Raw genomic sequence first — 22,641 nt, 5'->3', positions numbered from 1 at the left:
AAAACTCAACTTGCTTTTCGTCTTTTTTTTGTAGTGAAAATAGATTTTAATTTAAATTTCTTTTTCTTTTTTCTCCCTAGCTTTGAGACATAATTGACATATAACATTGTGTTAAGTTTAAGGTACACAGTGTAATGATTTGATACATGTATGTGTTGTGAAATGTTTGCCGCAGTAATATTGGTTTATGCATCCTTTACCTCACATAGTTAACATTTTGTTGTTATGGTCACAACACAAAGCTGTACTCTCAAAACAACTTTCAAGTATACAATACAATATTAACTGTAGTCACCATGCTGCACATTAGATCTCTGGACCTTATTCATCTTGTAACTAAAAGTTTCTACCCTTTGATCAACATCTCCTTGTTTCCTCCACTCCTCAGCCTTTGGAAACCACCATTCTCTTCTCTATTTCTGTGAGTTTGATGTTTTTAGATTCCACATATAAGTGAGGTCATACAGTATTTGTCTCTCTCTATCTGACTTATTTCACTTAGCATGATGCTCTCAGGGTTCATCCATGTTGGTATATGGCGGGATTTCCTTTTTTATAGCTGAATAATATTCCTATATATACTCACACACACACACACACACACACACACACACCACATTTTCTTTATCCATTTGTTTCCATATCTTGACTGCTGTGAATAATGCTATAGTGAACATGGGAATGCAGATATATCTTCACGATAGTGATTTCATCATCCTCAGATACGTACCTAGAAGTGGATTGCTGACTCATATGGTAGTTCTGTTTTTATTTTTAAGGAACCTTCATCCTGTTCTTGGTAGTGGCTATGCCAACTTATATTTCCACCAACAAAGCACCAGAGTCTCCACATCCTTACCAGCACTTGTTATCTCCTTTTTGATAATAGCCATTCTGACAGGTGTGAGGTGATATCCTATGGTTTTGATGTGCATTTCCCTGATGATGAGTGATGTTGGGCACCTTTTCATGTACTTTTTGGCCATTCGTATGTCTTTGGAAAAATGTCTATTCAAGTCCTCTGCCCAATTTTTTAATCAGATTGTTTGCTGTTGAGGTGTAGGAGTTCCTTATACATTTTGGATATTAACCCCCTATCATATATGGTTTGTAAATATTTTCTCTCATTCTATAAGTTGCCTTTTGATTTTGTTGATTGTTTCCTTTGCTGTGCAGAAACTTTTTACTTTATGTAGTCCCACTTGTTTATTTTTTGTTGTTTGTGTTTTAGGTCTTATTTCTAAAAAATCATTACGAAGACCCATGTCAAAAAGCTTTATTCCTATGCTTTCTTCTATGAGCTTCATTGTTTCAGGTCTTACATTGAAGTCCTTAATCCATTTGAGTTAGTTTTTGTGAGTGGTGTAAGATAGGGTCCAATTTCATTCTTTTGCATGTGGATGTTCGGTTTTTCCAGTAGCATTTTTTTGAAGAAACAAACCTTTCCCCCTTGAGTGTTCTTGGCTCCCTTGTCAGTTAGCCTTTTTTTTTTTTTTTTTTTTTTGCCAAATTATAATGCAACTTTACCTAAAATATTGATTGCAGTTTTTCCTACCCTTCCTCAGGGAAGTGGAAAGTTAGACATGTTCTGAGAACAGACAACTGCAGTAGATCAAAGAAAGGAGCGCTCAGGGCAGACTAAAATGATGAGGACTGTCCCGTATGTCAGAAACTGTGTTACTAAAATGGCCGTAAACTTACTGTGACAAGTAGACCCTAAGGTGACCCCTAATGATCTTAATCTTCTGGTACTTATACCCTTCATGCAGCCCCTCCTCTTAAGTGTGAGCACAGCATACATCTTGTTTCTAGCCAGTACAGTGTGGCGAAGATGAGATGTCATTCCCATGATTACATCACATTTGAGAAGACTGTCGTTAACAGTAGACTTACACTGGAGACTTTTTCCCTTGCTGGCTGTGAAGAAGTAAGCTACTATGTTGTAAGATGGCCTGTTGAGCAGACCTCATGGCAAGAACTTCAGGAAGCTGGGCCTTTTTTAGTCATATGGCCACAAGGAAATGATTTCTGTCAACAACCTGAATGGGCTTGGAAGCCAGTTCTTCCCCAGAACTTCCCCAGTTCCTCAGATGAGAATGCAAGCCCAGCTGACACCTGATTGTAGCCTTCCAAAACCCTAAGCGCCCAGGTGACCTGTGCCCAGATTCCTGACCCACAGAAGATGCGAGATGATTTGTTGTTTTAACCTGCCAAGTTTGTGGTAATTTGTTACACAGTAATAGAAAACTAATACATTATTTAATCTTATGTTATTTTCACATGTCAAAATGGTTTCATATCAATAATTTGATGTGATTTAACTTAACGAGGAGAAAAACAGTAATTTAGATCCAATTCATCACAGAGTCTTCAAGGTGATAATCAGCCACACCTCTACAAAAGACTCAATTCAGGAACGATGGATGGCGCAATTAGCCACAGTCCCAGCTGCTGCAACTGGCTGGAGGCTATAATTGATATTCTCCTCAAAACTGTATCACTCAGAGTTCAGTTAGGGAAGCTGAGCAGCTCTTAGGGGATAAGGGAATTCTAGGAATTGAGCCTCACACAGCCACAGGGGAACCCCGGGGAAGGGAAGGGAAGGGAAGATGGGAACAGGAGGGAAGTAGAATGCGGAGGAGCTAACAGCCTGTCAACCTGAGAGGCCCAGCACTCTAAGCCACTGCCCTGAGGCTGCACAAGGGAGGGGAGCACGTGCGGAGTGGCTGTTTTGTCTGGGGCTCTTCCGTCAAGCATCTGGTGGTGACCTGGGGCTGGTGTAGTCACCTGGGCTGCAGCTGGGAGGGAGAACTGGGCTTGGAGCAGAGGAGAGCGAGGAAAAGCTGGAACCCACGGGCACCTCTGTGTTTGCCCGTCACCACACCCAGTTATGGTGACTTTTAGAGAGGGAGGACTGCTGCTTTTGCCTTCCAGATCTCACACGTTTCTCTTTTGACCAACTTCGCTTGGAACCATATAGGAATGGAGATTGTGGGAAACAGTTTAGTGTTAAGCAAGTTGAAACAGTACAAATTAGCACAGTCTCCCTTTTCTATCACCCAACCTAGATTTTCATTATCCTTTGCTAGTATTTCAGCAGGTCTGGGTGACTTGCCAGGTGTTTTGACCCAGACTTTCATCCCAGAGGTCTCTGGGTTGCTTTATCCACGGTTGCTACAGTTTCCCAGTCTCTGTTGTCACTGTGCAGAGAAACAACAAAGGATGTCCTGGTGAATGCCTTGAATTTCAGACAGACACCTTCCTGCACCTGTTGTATTTCCCCAGACCTAGCATCCTGGTCCAGCATTCTCAAGATCTCCCATGAGCGATCCTCTAAACACTGCCGGTCCATATTGCCAGGTCTTGTAATTCTTGGGAGAAAGAATACACTCCTCCCAGAACAGAAACTGTTTTCTCACTCAGACTGTGATCATGAGTGATCAGATCCTGATTATTGGTTTGGTGCTAGTGAGAGGAGGCAGAGGCAGACCTTGAAGAGGACAAGGCACCTGAAGGGTCTCCTGACAGTTGGAGGCTGCTGTCCTCTACAAGGAGTTAGGAGAGCTGTTTCTCCCACCCAGAAAGTACAGACAAATCTTGGGGTTTGAGATTCCTCACTCATTCACCCAAATATACCCATTCCAGATTTCTGTCACCAACTGTTTCTTTAGGACCCAGATTTTATCTCAGATTTGTTAAGATTTTGCATTCAAGTCTTTGTGAGTCTGATATCTTTAAAATTAAATCTGGAGCCTGAGTTTTGGCATCTGTTCTGCAGCTGCAGGAAATAAGGGTTTTTTAAAACACTGACCTAGAAGTCTTCTGACTTTGACAGAATGCCTAGATTGAGGGGTGGCTAACCTGAGCCAATTGTTTCCTTTCTTCATGTCTTTGAAACCACTTAGCGAAAGCCGGCCAATTTCAGGTCCTCATAGTTCCTAATGTTCCCATTAAGTGTCACCACTCCTACTGAACTGACACCTCACTTAATGAAGAACCATAGTGTTGTCATAAGTGTCACTTACCACTAGGAATGGGGGTCCTTCTTACCAGTTGTTCAGTGACTGATCTAGTTCCAGGGTCTCATTCAGGAATCTTGTTTTGTAGGGCCACTTCTGTTCCTTTCATATGTGGGTGTCTCTTCCCATTCCCCCACAACCCCTACCTAAAACACAGCCTAAAACACAGTCTTGCGTGCCTGTGTTATTTGGTAAATAATCCCCCGAATAGGAGAGTGACCCAGTGAGAGTGAGATCAGGGAGGAGGTAAAGTAGTAGAAGAGTGGCCTTGGGGTGGTTGCCACTGGAGGTGCCAGGGTTTCAGCCCCGCCAGGACCCTCTAAGGCACTCTGTAAAATCTTCAGCGTGGTCCTTCTAAGGAGTGGGAGAGGAGTATTCATCCAGCCAGCTTTCACAAATGGCAGAGTCCAAGGACTGGCAGGTTAAAACCACTGCAGCACAGATCGACCTTCTTCTAATCCCTGTATGTCTCACTCTCATTTTCTGCCTTGGCTCTAGAATTCCGGTTGCCTTTTTAAAATGGAGAAGATGCAGGGTTGATGTGATGGTGGTACACCTTTCAGCCGTGTGCTCAATATGGATTGGAATACTGAGGGAAGGAGACAGTAGGAAGCTTTTCAGTATTTGATGTGTGAGATACTGAGGATTTAGAAAATAAAGAGGCTAATCAAAGTGCATCTTGAAGGAAGAATTGGAGGACACATTGACCAGGTCTGTATGTCAAGAGAGGTAGAGTCGGCACCGCTGATTTAAGACTTCTAGCCTAGAAAAGGGGGAGTGTTAATGGACATACTGGCCCACCGATGTTATTTAACAGAATCCTCAGAACTCTGATGGGATTGTTTCATCCTCTGAATGAGCAAATGAGACCCATGGAGGGTGTACTTTGATCCGCACAGGGTGCTAAGGGAGAGAATCAAGAGTTAGTGATGAAACTGCCTGAATTCAAACCTATATGCTCTTTGACTGCCCTCACTTGCCTCTCTTTTCATGATTCCTTTCCTTGGGAACTGGAATCAGTCCCATGCAGGTTACGTGGAAAGAATTGAAGCAACTTTTTTCTCAACCCTATCTGCACTTGAAGTCTTATTTCTATTTCTGACTGATGCCACTGAAGAGCCACCATGCCTGCTGTAAGGCCAGACTTCCTCTAAATTTAATATACTGTCTGTACAGTACAGCTATACAGGAGCATGGCAAGCTGTAGGCTCCCTCCACCATTCCATTCCCTTCATTCCTTTCTCCTTGCCTGTTTTCTTCCTTTTCCCCCCTCAAGCCCACTATGAAACTCTGAATCTAGAAGCTGCTCGTGGACATGAGCCGATGAAAAGGTTTCCTACCGGTGCTGGTGAAACAAGTATGAGAGTGTACTTAGGAATAATGAAGAGCATGAGAGTGGCAACACAGACAGATCCTGATAGCGTCTTCTGGAAATGTGACAACATTGAAGCTTATCTTAGTTATCAGAGGAACATGAAGAGGGAGGGAAAATGTTGATAGTAAAAACAGAAAGTGGTGCTATTTTACATACAGCAGTAACAGTCATTTGTATTACTCAATGTCAGATTGATTTGCTTATTTCTTTATATCTCTGCCTTGGTCATTCGTGGTATGTAGCTCAAATTTTTGAAAAGAGGCATTTGTGCCAATATCAAGTTTTAGAAGGAAAATATCCTGGTAAAAGAGAATAGAAGAGATGATTAAACAAGTAGGCAATGGATCTGTAAAATGAAGTTTTCACACAAGCCAAAAAAGAAAAATCATGAGAAGTTGACTTCATATTTCATCTGCTAACCTTACAACTATATCATTGAAAATCTGCTACCTGAGCAGAATAAATACATGGGCACCTTTGAGCCATTATATATCTTGGCTACAGATGACTTTTTCTGTTACAAGGAAATTGGTAAAGACTTGTAAGTTCATCCAAAAAGGTATATGGTATATTGGTCAACCATTGCTGTGTAACAACCGACTGGGGAATCTCAGTGGTATGGGACATGAACATATATTTCTCACAAATTTCCAGGTCAGCTAAAATTACGAATTTAGGTTTGCAGTGGCTGATTGCCACTGTGATTTACCAGGGCTGGGTGACTCTGTTCCCACTGCTGCTCATTCTCCTAGGATCAATAAGCTAGCCACAGTGTGTTCTTACCGTGGAAGTGGCAGAAGGCAAGAGTTCCAGTTCCTAAAAGTACTTCTGAAACTTTTTGTCACATCATATCCACTAACCTCCGATTGGTCAAAAGAAGATCTCATGGCCAATTCCAAGTCTTGGGGTCAGAATGTATACTCTGCCCATGGGTGGGGTGGGATCAGAGGGCTTAGTGGTGGTGATTATGAACAGTAATCTGCCATCTCTGGATAATAGTCTTAAGATTTAGGCTTCTAGTTTAAAAAAGATAACATAGTTGTTCTGATTGTGTATTTAGTTATCTTCAAAGAAACACAAATACCAGGGCGCCTGAATGGCTCAGTTAAGCTTCCGACTTCAGCTCAGGTCATGATCTCATGGTTTGTGAGTTCAAGCCCTGCTTTGGGCTGTGTTGCTGACAGCTCAGACCCTGGAGCCTGCTTCAGATTCTGTGTCTCCCTCTCTCTCTCCTCCTCCCCTGCTCATGCATGCATGCGCTCACTCTCTCTCTCAAAAATAAATATATTTTTTAAATTTTTTAAAGAAATATAGATACAGGGGCGCCTGGGTGGCGCAGTCGGTTAAGCGTCCGACTTCAGCCAGGTCACGATCTCGCGGTCCGTGAGTTCGAGCCCCGCGTCAGGCTCTGGGCTGATGGCTCGGAGCCTGGAGCCTGTTTCTGATTCTGTGTCTCCCTCTCTCTCTGCCCCTCCCCCGTTCATGCTCTGTCTCTCTCTGTCCCAAAAATAAATAAACGTTGAAAAAAAAAAATTTTAAAAAAAAAAAAAAAAAAAAAAAAAAAAAAAAAAAGAAATATAGATACAGTTTTATCTCTAGTTAGGAAATGGAGTTAGCAAATTCTGTAGAGAAACAAAAAAGGAAGAAAAAGTTGCCTCTGAGGGTTAATTATTACTAAATGGCAGGAAACAAATCTGACTTTTATATATTGTGAAACTGACATGGGGAAAGGATTCTGGACAGAGTGGTGCTCCTCAAAGTGTGTCTGTGGTAAGTACAGTTATTGAGAGTAAGCATTTAGAAATTCTTTGGCAGTTTGACATTGCCACCATTTTCAAGCAGTGTTTTTACTAAACTGTTGGTCCATGACAGATTAGAAATTTAAAAAGAAGCAAAAACAACTGTTTCTTGACCCAAGATAGTTTGAGAAGAGCTGAGATAGACTATGGCATTCTGCTCACTAGGAATGAATACCAGCACTGTACATAAGTGAACCTTCTGATTTATACATTGGTCTTACAGGGTTTGGTTAGTATCACTTTGTCAACAAGAATCCAATCATCTTTGAGAGTGTGCTGCTCATGTTTTGGGACCAATAAGACTGGTCAGAAATTTACCAAAGAAAGGGCATTGTGTGAAGCCTTTTAACATCTTGCTTGCTGGCCTTTCCCTGTGAGCGTCCTTTCTGCCTTGCTGCTTGCTGTATATACATTTTCATTCCATTATCGATAACCTTGAGAAAATGCAAATTACCGCTAGCTGAAATCCTTTACTGTAATATGGAAATATTATGTTTGACAATATTAGATAAATCTCTTTTTAAAATATGTCTTTTAGCATTCTAGTTTTTTGCCTAATTGTCTTCCTTTCACATTTGTGAGTTAATATCACCATGTTCGGTATATTTATAATGTGCTTTCCTGTCCATAAGAGGAGTGGTTCAAAGTGAAGAGGTTCTGGGGCGCCTGGGTGGCTCAGTCAGTTGAGCGACTGACTTCGGCTCAGGTCATGCATGATCTAGCGGTCCGTGAGTTCGAGCCCTGCATCAGGCTCTGTGCTGACCGCTCAGAGCCTGGAGCCTGTTTCAGATTCTGTGTCTCTCTCTCTCTGACCCTCCCCCATTCATGCTCTGTCTCTCTCTGTCTCAAAAATAAATAAACGTTAAAAAAAAAAATTAAAAAAAAAACCCTTAAAAAAAAAAAACAACACAAAGTGAAGAGGTTCTGATGAGCATTGATTCATGTAAGACCTAAGTTTACAGGCATAAAAAGGGGGAGAAATTTTTAGGCGGGGGGTGGGGGTGGGGGTGGGAAGGCTGTGTTTAGTTAAGTACAACTTTTCTTCCTAGTTGTATTACTTTAAGCAAGTGTATTAATCTTTGTGAATCTTAGTTTTCTCATCTGTAAAGTGGGAATAATAATACCACCCTCTTTGAGAAAGAGTGCTAAAATCAAATAATTGTAAGTAAGTTAAGTACAGACTTGGCACATAAGTTTCAAAAAGATTAGATATTTTTGTTTTTAATTGATTAGCTCCTAGATGTCAGGCATTGTAGAATCACTAAAGTGGGCCCTCTTCCCCAAAGGAGTTCTCAGTCTGGTAGAGGATTCTGACAAATATTTCAGAAATATAAAATAATTTAATGCTATTATATAGAGGGAAATAGGTCAGCCTGGACACTTACATAAGAGGAACATGTGACCTAGGCTTTGGGGAACAAGATCAAGATAGGCTTTTGAAAAGAGGCAACATTTAAGCTAAGTCTAAAAAACGTGGATGAGTTAAGGAGAATTAAGAGCATTACAGGGGTGCCTAAGAGCATTACAGGGGTGCCTGGGTGGCTTAGTTGATTTAAGCCTCTGACTCTTGATTTCGGCTCAGGTCATGATCTTGTGTTTTGTGGGATCAAGCCCCACATCAGGCTTTGCGCTGGCAGCATGGAGCTTGCTTGGGATTCTCTCTCTCTCTCTCTCTCTCTCTCTCTCTCTCTCTCTCTCTCTCCCTCCTTCTCTCCCTCTCCCCCCCCCCCCGCCTCTCTCCCTCTCCTCTCTGCCCTTTCCCCCTTGTGCTTGCTCGCTCTCTTAAAATAAATAAACAGTTTTTAAAAAACAACATAAAAAAGAGCATTTCAGAAAAATGGAACAACATATGCAAAGGCCTGGAGGTGAGAGTTTGGTGGAACTCTAGGAAATGGCAAGTAATGAATGCAGTATGACTGGAATGTAGAATATGAGCAGGAATGGAACTGGAGAAGTTGGCAGGGGCCAGACCATCAAGAATATGTAGTTTGGATTTTATCTTGAAGTTATTTGCAAGCTATTGAATAATTTGTTACATATATAATCTAATTTACATTTTAAAAGATCATCTGGCAACAGTATGGAGAACAGATTGGAAGGGAGAAAGATAGGAACTTTTTGAGGCTATTTCAGTAATGCGGGGAGAAAGTATCAGATTCTGAAATGGGGAGGTGGTAGAGATTCAGCGGAGGGGATGGATTTAAAATAAGAATAGAATGAACAGCATTTGATGGTGAGTGCATGTGGGCTTCAGAAGGAATCAGTAATAGTACTTAAGATTTCTGGCTTTGGTGACTGGGAGGAAGAGGTATCTTTCTCTAAAGCAGGGGTGAAGAAGGGGGGGTACTAGGGGCACCTGGGTGGCTCAGACAGTTAAGTGACTTCAGCTCAGCTCATGATCTCATGGTTTGTGGGTTCAAGCCCCGCATTGGGCTCTGTGCTGACAGTTCAGAGCCTGGAGCCTGCTTAGGATTCTGTGTCTCCCTCTCTCTCTGCCCCTCCCCTGCTCATCCTGTCTCTCTGTCTCTCAAAAATAAATAACAACATTTAAAAATTTGTTCTAATAAAAAAAGATGGGGGGTTCTAGATTTCCCAGAGGAAACGAATTGACTTGCATTTAAGAGGTCTGCAGAAGAGCCCCAGAACTCCCCGGTGGGAAGTTGAAGGGGTGAGTCTGGGAGTCAGGAAGGAGCTCTGGGTTGGAACTATATGTAGATTTGAAAATCACGAGGATGCTTTGGGAGTTAAGGCCACGGGGGACAGATGTGCGGTGAAAAGAGCAGTGTATTCACAGTGCTTGGCAAGTAGGTGCTGCCAGATGAACAAATGAAGCGTGTCAAAAGTACAGTCTCGTTTAAATCTCATAACAATCTTGAGTCAGGAGTATAATCCCAGTTTTACAAATGAGAATATTTCAGGCTCACAGAGGTTAAGGATTTATCCAAAATGACTTTGCTTCTAGGTGGCCAAGGTGCGATTTCAAGTCCAGTATGTTTTGATTTCAAAGGCCAGTTTTTCCTGTCATGTCTCACTTCTTTGAAAACCTCAGAAGTTTAAATATATGATGTTATTGTTAATTCTCTTTCTTTACCTCTGCCAATATCCTGGTTTCATAGGATTGTGATACATCCTTTTCAGTAACCACTTTCTCTCTAGCTTCACTTGCTTCATTCCCAAGCACATCTCTCAGATTGACCCATTCTCCCCAACCCTAGTCCAGTGCCTGTTCACAACAACTCTTCCTCTAGCTACTGGAGGAGGCCTGTCCTCCTCAGTTGGGCATTTGGCTCATAAAATCATGAGAGCTGTCTAGAACTTCTCTGTATTTCTCACTCCTCATTACCACATATACACATCGTTGGGTGTTGTTTACATGCATGTTTCATTGTGGTGGTCTCAGTGTTCCTTCTCAGGATCTCATGTTAAATAAATCTTTAATCTTTAGATGAAATTACTCTTATGTTGATGCTCTGTTACCACTTTTCTCAAAATGATTTTATCTTTGTGATGGAAGCGTCTCGGGTACTATCTGACCTTAGCTCCATATCCAGCATAGGGGTGTGATGAGCCAGCCTTTGCTCCTGCATTTTTCCAGAAGGATCCTTTTATGTTTTTGAAGGGAACAAATCTAATTGTTAGAAATGTCTTAGTATTGAGGCAAAGTCCCCTTCTTTTAACATCCACATGTTGGACCTGCCCTTGGAACAACAGGGAAGTCGGTTATTTCTCCTCTGCCTCATGAAGGTCTGTCAGACATTTAAAGATCACTTCCTGTGTCTCTCCTCAGGTTTCTCTTACATAAGCCAAGTAATCTTGGTTGCTTGGAGCTTTTCTTCTGTGACAGGGCTCAGACTCTCTACTATTCTTTTGCTCTCCTCTGAGAATTCTGGTGTTTTGTCAATGCTTCATCTAAAACACAGGGCACAGAGTAGAACACAACACTCCATACACAGTAGAGCAGTGCAACATTATTCCATTGATTAGGACTCTGTGCTTGAATCTTAAAAGCCTGAGATCGCTTCAGCTCTACAGCAGCGATGTCCCATCTTGCATGCGTTCCCCTAAGGTACCCAGGTAGTATTTTTACATAGGTTGTGGTTAAACTAGCTCTCTCCTGTCATCTGCTGTGCAGTTGATTTTCTTTCATCGAAATATAGAACTTTCTAATTTTCCTGGTTCTGTTTCACCCTCATTTTGACCCATCTGTCTAGCCACTTACGATCATGTCATCCAGTGTGTCTTTGTGTTTCCCAGTTTTCGGTCACCTGGAGATTTTGAAGCATGTTTTCCACATCTTCATTCAAGTTCTTGAATAACATCAAGAAAACAGAACCCACACTCCATCCCCCACGTTAATCAGTGCCACTTCCAAGTGGTTCCCTTAACCACCATTCTGTCATCCATCTACAGCCCTTCATCTTATCTGCAAAGATCTCATTTGCACACTCAACAAATTTTTATTTAGCACCTGCCATGGCAAGAAGGTGCTACAGTGAAGACAGCAGTCTCTGTCTTCTAGAAACATCAAGAAGTATATTGTTAAATGCTTTGCAGAAATCAGGTTACACGATTCTCTATGATGTTCTCCTTATCTGGTACCATATCAGAAAAGGGAATGAAGCTTTATTTTTTGCACTCTGTATTGGCTGCTAATGATCTTATATCACCTGGAAAGGGTGACTATAGTCATTACCTTTCTGTCTTTGCCTTTCATGGTTTCACAGTAATGTTGAGCTTTGCAAGTCTCTGGAGTTCATCGATTCCTTTTCTTTTGGCTGTATCTTTCAAAGCCTTGGGCTCATTAGAGAGCAGCCTCTCTAGCCTCATTTTTGTTGTTGGTAGTGGTAAACGCTTCTTTTTTCCTCCCAAATTATCAGGATTCCTTTTGATTTTACAGTAAACTTAGTTATAAAGAATTTCCGTCCAACTTCAGCAATTTTCCCTTCTATAAGCTTTGTCACTCAGATTTTACTTTTATCTTGTATCAGTATTTTGAAATGCTCTTTCCTAAGGAAAATAGTTGACTATCCTCAGGTTATCTTCACTTCTTTGAGCCCATAGAGTGTCATAGTCACTTTTTTCCAGAAGCCTGGTTCTTTTCACTTAAACTACTTCTTTCTTTTGGGGTGCCTGGATGGCTCAGTCGGTTAAGGGACCGACTTCAGCTCAGGTCATGCTCTCGTGGTTTGTGAGTTCAAACCCTGTATCGGGCTCTGTGCTTAGAGACTGAAACCTGCTTCAGATTCTGTGTCTCCCTCTCTCTCTGCCCTCGCCCACTCACACTCTGTCTCTCCTTCCTTCAAAAATAAATAAAATTTTTTTTTAAAAAAAAAAACCTACTTCTTTCATTTTAATTCATCAGAATTAATCTCAGATGAGCATGAAGTTGCATTATGTTGTCTCTATGCTGAGGGATTAAACTATCAATAATAACAAGTTTGTTTTGTTTTGTTTTCGTTTTTAGAATGATGCAAAGAACAGATGTCCTACTAGTTCATGGAAGATAGCCCACCTGTCTTCCCAGGTGTGGATTCTCTTAGCAGTCAAGTGTCATCTGTACCCTTCCTTTGACTGGCTATCTCCCACAATTGTATCATTTCTACCTTCTTTTCTTTCCCCTTTGGTCCAGTGCTCTCCACTAGAGTATCTTACTCAAAGTGTTGGATTTGCACAGAGATACTTATTTTTTTAAACAATTGTGAAGATTCTCTGCCTTTTTCTGTGGATCTGTCTCTATTGAAAAACAGATTTCCTAAAGATGTTATAGTCTATTGTTACCTATTGTTATCCCATTCTACCAAGTCTTGGTGATTTCCATGAAATTTTATTTATTTCCTTGTTCTTTTTTACTATTGCTACTTTTAAGTATAGTGTCTAACACACTAATGTTCAGTAAACAGTATTTATGATTAATCTTAAGAAGTATTTGCCTTCTCTTTTAGGCTGTGAGGATATCATTGCTGAGAGCATCTCATTAGATACCTTAATTGCCATCCTCAAGTGGAGCTCTCATCCATATGGCTCTAAATGGGTGCACCGACAAGCTTTACATTTCCTCTGTGAGGAATTTTCCCAGGTCATGACTTCGGATGTTTTTTATGAACTCAGCAAAGATCATCTGCTTACTGCTATCCAGTCTGACTACCTACAGGTAATCATTTATACACCTCTCAAATTCATTGTCATCCATATGTGCACCAGAAAACCCATCTATATTCTATTCTCCCATCTAGGGAGATTGGCCCACCCAGGGATGCCCTCTTCAGATGTGTACAGGAAAAGCCTCTGGCTCTCTGGCCCTTTGTGCCCCTGCTGCTATGACTCAGCATTGTGAATAAGCCCAGGTCCCAACCACCTACACCAAAGGGGTGGAGGCAGTAGGCAAGGTCAGAAGCGTATCCCAACAGTGATTTTCTTGGCTTCCATTAATTCACTATAACAATTTATTGGTTCTCGTGGAGTATCAGATACTTAGACTGTAGACAGTAGCTTAAGCACACAGTAAGAGTAGTATTCAATTTCTGAGCCACTCAAATGCTTATAAAAACTCAGTGTGTGTGCCTTTCCCAAGTACAAGAATGTTTTCAACTATTTATTTTTAATCAGAAGTAGTTTTTAGCAAATTCTTGTGTCATTGACTCATATATGTCAATCTAATTTGGTAATTTAAACCAACAATAGGTTTAAAATATTGCAAAAAATACTTTCAAGTAACATATGTTCAAGTTTAATTTTTTTTGGCATTGGTTGTATGAATTTTATGCCGGAAACTATACAACAGTTTTAATGTTATAAAAACATAAACCCGTTGAGCCATTTCCTCTTTCTTTATATTTGTACTAGGAAAATTGTAAAACTGCTTCCATCCCAGTCAGAAACTAAGCGCAGAGGTAAATAATCCACTTAGCACCTGTGATTTGATTGCAGTACAAATGTCGTAATTGGATTTGATTTATTTAGGATCTGTGTTCATTAACCTTGTTTCATTGTCCTGATCCAGACCGCGTACATTATGGGACTTAGTTTGTCAGGTCTTTCAGATTATCGTCTTTAGAAAGCTTTGCATTTCTGCTTATAAGGTAAAAACCTTTGAGAGCAGCCTAGATTTGCTCTAAGATTTTCAGTAAAGTGCAAAAAATGACAGGCACCTTGCCATTTCACAGATTGTGCCTGAAGGGTCCTTCACCAGCCAGTAGCATACCGTGTGCAGATGGCAGTCTCTCTGCCAGAGCAGGTTGCCATTCCTGTTTTTTCTGTTCTTGCAGGAGATAGTAATCACTTGGTATCTGTACACTTTTAGTTTCATCTATTTATCTCCACCTTGTCCCAAAAAGAATTTAAGGCAGCTGTGTAGACACCATACAGAAGAAACAGTAAGTTTAAAATAGGTGAAGAGAATAGGATAAAGACGAACACAAGAATAAAAGATTCAGTTGGAGCCAAGAGGTAGGTTACTGGACAGAACACATGCACAGTGGTCTTGTGTGTTTGGTGTTGGTAGACCACAGCTTTAATGGAACATTTCAAACAGCCAGTGTATAGTGAAATGTGGCTAAGTTGTGCACCGTGTACATTATCACCTAGGTGCAGTCATTATGAAATTTGCCATTTATCTAATTTCGCTAAAATAAATCGAAACCATTTTTTTTATTATAGGCAAGTGAACAAGATATCCTTAAATATCTGATTAAATGGGGTGAGCATCAGTTGATGAAAAGAATAGCTGACAGAGGTAAGCTCAGAAAATTAGCTTATACTATAAGTTTTTTTTACCCAGAAGCATACTGTGTATCAGTCTTGACGGTAGCCACTATTGCCTGGTGAAAATAGAAATTTTTAGTGGAGAAGAGTACACTTTGTTAGAAATAAATATACCAGAGGGGCGCCTGGGTGGCTCAGTCAGTTAAGCGTCCGACTTCAGCTCAGGTCATGATCTCACAGTTCATGAGTTCGAGCCCCACATCGGGCTCTGTGTTGGCAGGTCAAAGCCTGGATCCTGCTTCAGATTCTGTGACTCCCTCTTTCTCTGCCCCTTCCCTGCTTGTGCTCTGTCTCTTTCTCTCTCAAAAATAAATAAACATTAAAAAATTTAAAAAGAAAGGAAGAAAGAAAGAAAGAAAGAAAGAAAGGAGAAAGAAATATACCAGAAAATTTCATTTTACAACTTTAAAGCGTACTTTGAATGTTACCTCTCTATGTGCTTAATAATACATGGAGTATTATATACCAATTTATAGAAGTATTAGAATGAAATTTTTATTTAATGATTAAAATATTACCAAAGCATATTGTTGGTGGAAATGTTCGGGAATTAGATAGTGGTGGTGTGTGTGTAACATTGTCTACACTGGGGACACCTGAGTGGCTCAGTTAGTTAAGCCTCTGACTCATGATTTCAACTCAGGTCATGATCTCAATGGTTCATGAGTTGGAGCCCCACATCAGGCTCTGTGCTAACAACGCAGAGTCTGCTTGGGATTCTCTCTCTCTCTCTCTCTCTCTCTCTCTCTCTCTCTCTCTCCCCCCCCTCCCCCTCTCTCCCTCTCTCCCTCTCTCTCCTTCTCTCTCCTTCTCTCTCCTTCTCTCTCCCTCTCTCCCCCTCTCCCTCTCCCTCTCTCCCTCCCCCTCCCTTCCCACCCCCTCCCTGCTCATGTGCATGCTCTCTCTCAAAATAAATAAACATATATTTATTTATTTATTTATTTATTTAATGTTTATTTATTTTTGAGAGGGAGAGAGACAAAGTGCAAGCAGAGGAGAAGCAGAGAGACAGGGAGACACAGAATCCGAAGCAGGCTCTAGGGTCTGAGCTGTCAACACAGAGCCCAACGTAGGGCTCGAACTCACAAACTGTGAGATCATGACCTAAGCTGAAGTTGGATGCTTAACTGACTAAGCCACCCAGGCGCCCCTAAATAAACATACATTTAAAAAAATTTCTTGCAGGGGCGCCTGGGTGGCGCAGTCGGTTAAGCGTCCGACTTCAGCCAGGTCACGATCTCGCAGTCCGTGAGTTCGAGCCCCGCGTCAGGCTCTGGGCTGATGGCTCGGAGCCTGGAGCCTGTTTCTGATTCTGTGTCTCCCTCTCTCTCTGCCCCTCCCCCGTTCATGCTCTGTCTCTCTCTGTCCCAAAAATAAATAAAAAATGTTGAAAAATTTAAAAAAAAAAAAAAAAAAAAAAAAAATTTCTTGTTTTTTTATAAAAACTTTGTATATACTAAAAGCCACTGAATTATACACTTTACATGGTTAAAATGGTGGGGCACCTACATGGCTCAGTTCAGTGTCCGACTCTTGGTTTAGGCTCAAGTCATGATCTCATGGCTTCATGGGTTCAAGCCCCTGCATCAGCGCAGAGCCTGCTTGGGATTCTCTCTTTCTCTGTCTCTCTCTCTCTCTCTCTCTCTCTCTCTCTCTCTCTCTCCCTCTCCCTCCCTCCCTCCCCTCTCTCTGCCCCTGCCCCCACCACTCATGCTGTGTCTTTCTCAAAATAATCTTTAAAAAAAAAAAAAAGGTTAAAATGGTTAGTTTTATGTTATGTGAATTTTACCTCAACAAAAAAAGATAGGACTACCTCCCAAAAAAGCCTAATGTGTTGTTTGTTTTTAAATTTTGTAGAAGGTAAAGGAAAAATAATGCTTTTGAATGGTTTCCATCTAGGGATACTGCAGAAGAGATGGAAACACCATACGCATGCTCCTTCCCTCAAAGAGTGTTGTGATCCTCTATATAGCAAACCCAAATCAAAACATTTTTTTCAAAACATTTTAATTTAGAAAAATACAGATTTCCCTTTCCTGTCATTTTATGATGGCTGTATCTAATTAGATATACTTTACATATCATGAAGTTCACTTATTTAAAGTGTTCAAGTCATGATTTTTAGTGCACTTACAGAGTTGTTCTGTCACGTTTTAAGGCAAGCTAACCTGCCTTTCACAACCTCTTATTTTTCCTAATTTATTTTTCTGTGGCCTGCTTGAGCCATTAGCAATTCTCAGATGTGATTGTTTTTAAGTTTTTATCTGTTTTGGGAGAGAATCCCACACTGAGAAGGGAGAGAGAGAATCTCTGCACTAACAGTGCAGAGCCCAATGTAAGACTTGAACCCATGAACCATGAGATCATGACCTGAGCCGAAGTCATGTGCCTAATCGACTGAGCCACCCAGGTGCCCCATCAGATGTGAATGGTTTTTTATATTAAAGCCACTACTATTAATGTGGGACTTTTTGAAATGCCAGTATACCATCTGTCCTTCTTATTTGCAGGTTCTATATTTGCAAATTCACCTATCTGCTAAAATTTATTTACAGCCTCAAAATCAGTACCTACAGCACTTTCACGGTCATTTGCAGACATGCTCAGAGTGACAAAAATTTTGAGTTCTCTGTTGCACATGTTCCCAGCTTAAGGTGGAACCGAATGACACTGTGCCTTCTTATTGAAGTTCTCACACTGCAAACAAGGTTCTTTTCGCAGTCTGTTAAGGGCCGTGTTTTTCATATTTTATGGGGGTGTGATCTCACTGATCACAATGGCTTCCAAGTGTAACTTTTAATGCTGTGTAGTGTCCCTAAGCAGAGGAAGGCTGTGATGTGCCTTACAGAGAAACTATGAGTTAAACAAGCTTCATTCAGGTATGAGTGACAGTGCTCTCAGCTATGATTCAAGGTTAATAAATCAGCAATATATATTAATAAGGTGTCTTTAAACAGAAACATACATTTAAAAAAAGGTTATGTCTTGATCGGTTGACAAAATTGTTGGGACCACAGGCTCACAGGAACCTAACCATGTGTTTTCCCTTAGGAGCAGTGGTTCAATATTTACAAAGTGTTTACAATGACTCTATAGAATATGACTACTACAAATAATAAGAATAGATTGTATATAATTCTTCATAATCATTGTAGGCCATGGGTTTGTTCACTGATGTAAGGTTGGTAATGATGAAATGTCATATTTATTTTGGGCAGATAATGAGCATCCTTGATAAAATTTCCCTTAATTTTTTTTAATTTTTATTTATTTATTTTTTTTTGAGAGAGAGAGCACGTGAGCAGGGGAGGGGCAGAGAGGGAAGGAGATACAGAATCCAAAGCAGGCTCCAGGCTCTAAGCTGTCAGCACAGAGCCCAACATGGGGCTTGAACTTGTGAACCATGAGATCATGACCTGGGCTGAGGTCAGACACTCAACCAACTGAGCCAGCCAGGCACCCTGATAAAATTTCCCTTAAAAGTAGTTTTCAGACCAGGTTAGAACGGAAGACTCTTTCACAGGGATGAGAATGAGAAGGAACCTAAGCAAACCAGGCTGCACCTTTTAGTCACCTTTATATATAATGGTTCTGCCCTTAGCTGTGATGTATTTGGGAGTCTTCTCTAAGATTTCATGCCACGACTTTAAGGGGAAATTTTCTTTTTGAAAAGCAATGCTTTGTGTAAGTATGAAGCCAAATCATAGCAAGGCAAGGGAAAAAAAAACCTTTTTTCCACATGCTCGCAACAGTTTTATTGAATGATGCCAGAAAAAGCTTAGCTTTTCAAAAATAATTATTTCTTTATCGCTCTATCCATCTGCCTATCACATGATTTAAAGGCAATGCCTGTTTGCCTATAGAGTATTTGCAAAAAGGCAGCATTTATATTTGTGAATGATAAAGATCTTGTTTTTTAAGAAAAATACAATCCCTAGATTATAGACATGATTACATATTCTCAAGATTTAATTTTTCTTTTTACCTCAATATCATGAGGTTATATGTACTCCAGATCTTCCCCTTTCACTGATACCTAATGAAGAAAACCTTGACTCTCTGCTCTGGACGGTGGAAATATATTGCATGTCAGAGATCAAAGGGTCACTTTTTGCAGTAACATTCCCACAGTAAGAAACTTAGGAGACTATCATAGACATCAGAGTTAAATACAGTGTACATTAGGTTTTGATGCTTTAGATACCAGGTAATTAATATCTTGTTAAGTTGCTGGTAAACATATGGTAGCCTAATGAGTACACTGATAACCTGCAGTGACCAGAAATACCACTTGCCCTGTAGTGCCCTTAATTGTACTAAAAACTGGTCACAGCAATGAGAAAGCTTTAAAAAAAGCCCTTGGTCAAACTAGATTTTAATAGATTGTCCTCTTTTCTCCTTTGAATTAGTATATGGACAATAATTCTTTATTCCTTAGTGCAAAACAATCAAAAAAAGTTATCCTAAAAGTTGACATCATGCTTTTGCTTTGCCGAAGAACATCTCTGTTAAAGGTATTAAGACAAAAAAAAAAAAATGTATAATCCTTTTTAAAGCAGATGCACCTAAGTATAAAGAGTGTTACTGAAAGCGTCCTAGAGAGAAAAGTTTGAATATTTGGATTTGGTTGGAGACTTCTCATTTTCTGTCTCATAGAGCCAAACTTACTGAGTGGCACTGCCCACAGTGTGAACAGAAGAGGCGTAAAAAGACGAGACCTGGACATCGAAGAGCTTAGAGAGATCCTTTCTTCTCTCTTACCTTTTGTGCGAATTGAACACATCTTACCTATAAACAGTGAAGTCCTCAGTGATGCAGTAAGTGTCTTTCTTCATTCATCCCTTTCATGAAAAGAAAATGTACGAAAATGTACAGGCTTATCTTTTTTTTTAATCATCATACATAATTTCTACTAGTAAGAGTACCGTGAAACTGTGAAGTCCACGAGGACAGAGACAGACGTGTTTTGTACCATGTCATGTCCCCAGTGTTGGCCACCGGCACAGTTAAAGGTTGGGTGAATGAGAGTTAAGTGGGGATAGCAGTCTCACTTTTTCAAGAGGATAGTCTCCAGGGGAGGTTACTTCAGCCATTTATCAGCGTAGATCAAGTAGATCCTTATTCACAAAGGAAAGGGTAGAAATTACCTTTGGAGACTTTTCAAACACAGCAATATATCAGGGAGCAGGAAGGAAGGAGATTGGTTCAGTGTGAAAAGGATGATAGAATCTTCTGATTGTACTTTAAAGATTAATGGAGCTGATCATGTTACTTTCATAATTTTTTCAAAGTGAATTTTTTAAACCAGTAATTGCTTGAATTAATGGATGTGAAAAATAAATATTATAAATATTGTATACAAATTGGCTTATAACGTTAGTGCATTGTTTATAGACATAGTTTTTTCAACTGCTCAGAAACATAAAAGTCATCTGGAAAAAACCCGATAAGAATTTTTTTCCATTATATACAAATGTTTTATTTTTTTAATTTTTTTTCTTTCCAAGTCTTTATGTAAATTCCAGTTAGTTAACATACAGTGTAATGTTAGTTTCAGGTATAGAATTTAGTGATTCATCACTTACTACCAACACCCAGTGCTCCTCACAATCAGTGCCTTCCTTAATTCCCATCACCTATTTCACCCCCACTCACATCCCCTCCAGTAACCGTCCGTTTGTTCTCTGTAGTTAAGTCTGTTTCTTGGTTTTCCTCCCTTTTTCCCCCCCTGCTGTTTGTTTGTTTGGTAAGAATTTTTTTTTTAAGCTCTCTCAAAAGAACATAATGAAGAAAGGATAACTCTTCCAGAATTTAAAATACATTATAAAACTCAAGGGGCGCCTGGCTGGCTCAGTTGGTAGAGCATGCGACTCTTGATCTCAGGGTCCCGAGTTAAAGCCCCATATTGGGCCTAGAGCTTACTTTAAAACAAAATAAAACAAAACAAAACAATTTAGATATTTAATCTGTGATGATAGAAAAACAGACGAGACAAAATAGCTGGGAAAAAGATCCTAATTAATACATAAGAGCTAAACATAGGTGAGCCTAGGTGGCTCAGTTGGTTAAGCGTCAAACTCTTGATTTCGACTCAGGTCATGATCTCACAGTTTCGTGAATTTGAGCCCTGTGTTCGGCTCTGCACTAACAGAGCGGAGCCTCTTTGGGATTCCCTCTCTCCCTCTCTCCCTCCTTCCCTCCCTCCCTCCCTCCTTCCCTCCCTCCCCCCCTCCTTCCCCCCCTCTCCTGCTCATTCTCTCTCTGTCTCTTTCAAAATAAATAAATTTTAAGAGAGAATTAAACATATAATAATCTATCAGAAATCAGTGAATCATTGTGGTGCTAGACTAGCTGATGAGCTGGGGGAAATTTGTTTAAAGTTAAACCCTCATTTCACTTGCACACAAAATTAATCCCTGTTAGATTGAAAAATTAAATATTAAATCGAAATATGGAAAAACTAGAAGGAAATGATTAAATATTTATGGTATTTCTGATTAGAAAAAATGGTCAGTCTCACTAGTGATCACACACACCAAAGAAAGCAAAATAAAGCCATAAGTTACCATTTTTTTCACCTATTAAGTCAATAATTTTTGAAATAATATTACCATCCCGTAGGGGAAGCATAGCTGGTACATTAGTAGCATTGTCCTTAAATATTTGGAAATAGCTTAAATGTCTAATAACAGAAAAAAATAAAAGTAAACTATAGTATGACTACTCAAAAGAGTATTTTGCTGCCCTGAACAATAGTCATAAAGACTAATACAGCAACATGAAAAATGTTAATGGAATATAATTTTAGAAGTATACAAAATAATGCATTTTTATGTATTCTAGAATTCAATTCTGTAAACATCCATTTGAAAAATACTGGCAGGAAATATATCAGCATTATTATGGTTGAAATAGGGTTACGAGTTTTTGCCTGTTTCCTAAATACTATCTAATGCTATATTTTATTAGTTAAAAATAATTTTAACTAATGCAGCAATTAGACATTTATTATATTTAATAAGATTAATATTGGAGAAACGATGTTTGGTTTTGTTTAAAACCTAGGACACAAACCAAATTGAACTCTGAATTTGGTTTAGAAAAATACTTTAGAACTTTGGTTTAGTAGAGTTAGAAAATACCTATCTCTGGGACGCCTGGGTGGCTCAGTCAGTTAAGTGTCTGACTTCAGCTCAGGTCATGATCTTGTGGTTCATGAGTTCAAGCCCCGCATCGGGCTCTGTGCTGACAGTTCAGAGCCTTGGAGCCTGCTTGGGATTCTGTGTCTCCCTCTCTCTGCCCCTCTCCCCACTCGCACTCTGTCTCTCTCTCCCTCAAAATAAATAAACATTAAAAAAAAAATTTTAGAAAATACCTATCCCTGTTCTTAATTCCATGCTTCATGCCTAAGTCCCCAGTGAAAGTTTGCTAGTCATGCTGTTAAAACCTTAAAACACTCCTAGTGTGTGTGGAGTGCTTTTACCTCATGACCGCCTCACAACCACCTTAGGAGCTGTAGGTACTTGATTTATTTTCTCCCAGCATAGACATGGAAACAACAGGGCCACCACATATAGATGTGCAGTCTTCTATCTCCAGGGCCATCTAGAAGCCCTTAAAGTGAAGCTCAGATAAAAGGACATGTCTGCGGGGGCACCTGGGTGGCTCAGTCAGTTGAGCATCCGAC

At 40.1% G+C, this 22,641-nt stretch overlaps 1 protein-coding gene across 9 annotated transcripts in view; it reads left to right on the top strand.

Moving 5' to 3' along the window:
* The window catches only part of BTBD7 (BTB domain containing 7), an 88,835-nt gene that overhangs the window by 50,435 nt on the left and 15,759 nt on the right, over positions 1–22,641 (top strand). For 3 of the 9 annotated variants that reach the window (XR_007152980.1, XM_047862757.1, XM_047862758.1), the window contains exons 4-6: positions 13,136–13,344; positions 14,850–14,925; positions 19,611–19,771. Coding sequence is in view for 5 of the 9 variants with exons in the window: in XM_047862757.1 (XP_047718713.1) it covers positions 13,136–13,344; positions 14,850–14,925; positions 19,611–19,771 (446 nt within the window). In the remaining 4 variants the exon portion in view is untranslated. Of the gene's footprint in view, positions 1–4,517; positions 5,079–12,657; positions 12,718–13,135; positions 13,345–14,849; positions 14,926–19,610; positions 19,772–22,641 lie in introns of those variants that run through there. The other 6 variants (XM_047862760.1, XM_047862761.1, XM_047862759.1 and 3 more) reach the window with 6 other exon arrangements.

This window comes from Prionailurus viverrinus, chromosome B3, assembly GCF_022837055.1.
Source record: "Prionailurus viverrinus isolate Anna chromosome B3, UM_Priviv_1.0, whole genome shotgun sequence".
Lineage (NCBI taxonomy): Eukaryota > Metazoa > Chordata > Mammalia > Carnivora > Felidae > Prionailurus > Prionailurus viverrinus.
Note: the sequence above shows the minus strand (reverse complement) of the source record. Positions and strands in the feature narration are given on the sequence as shown.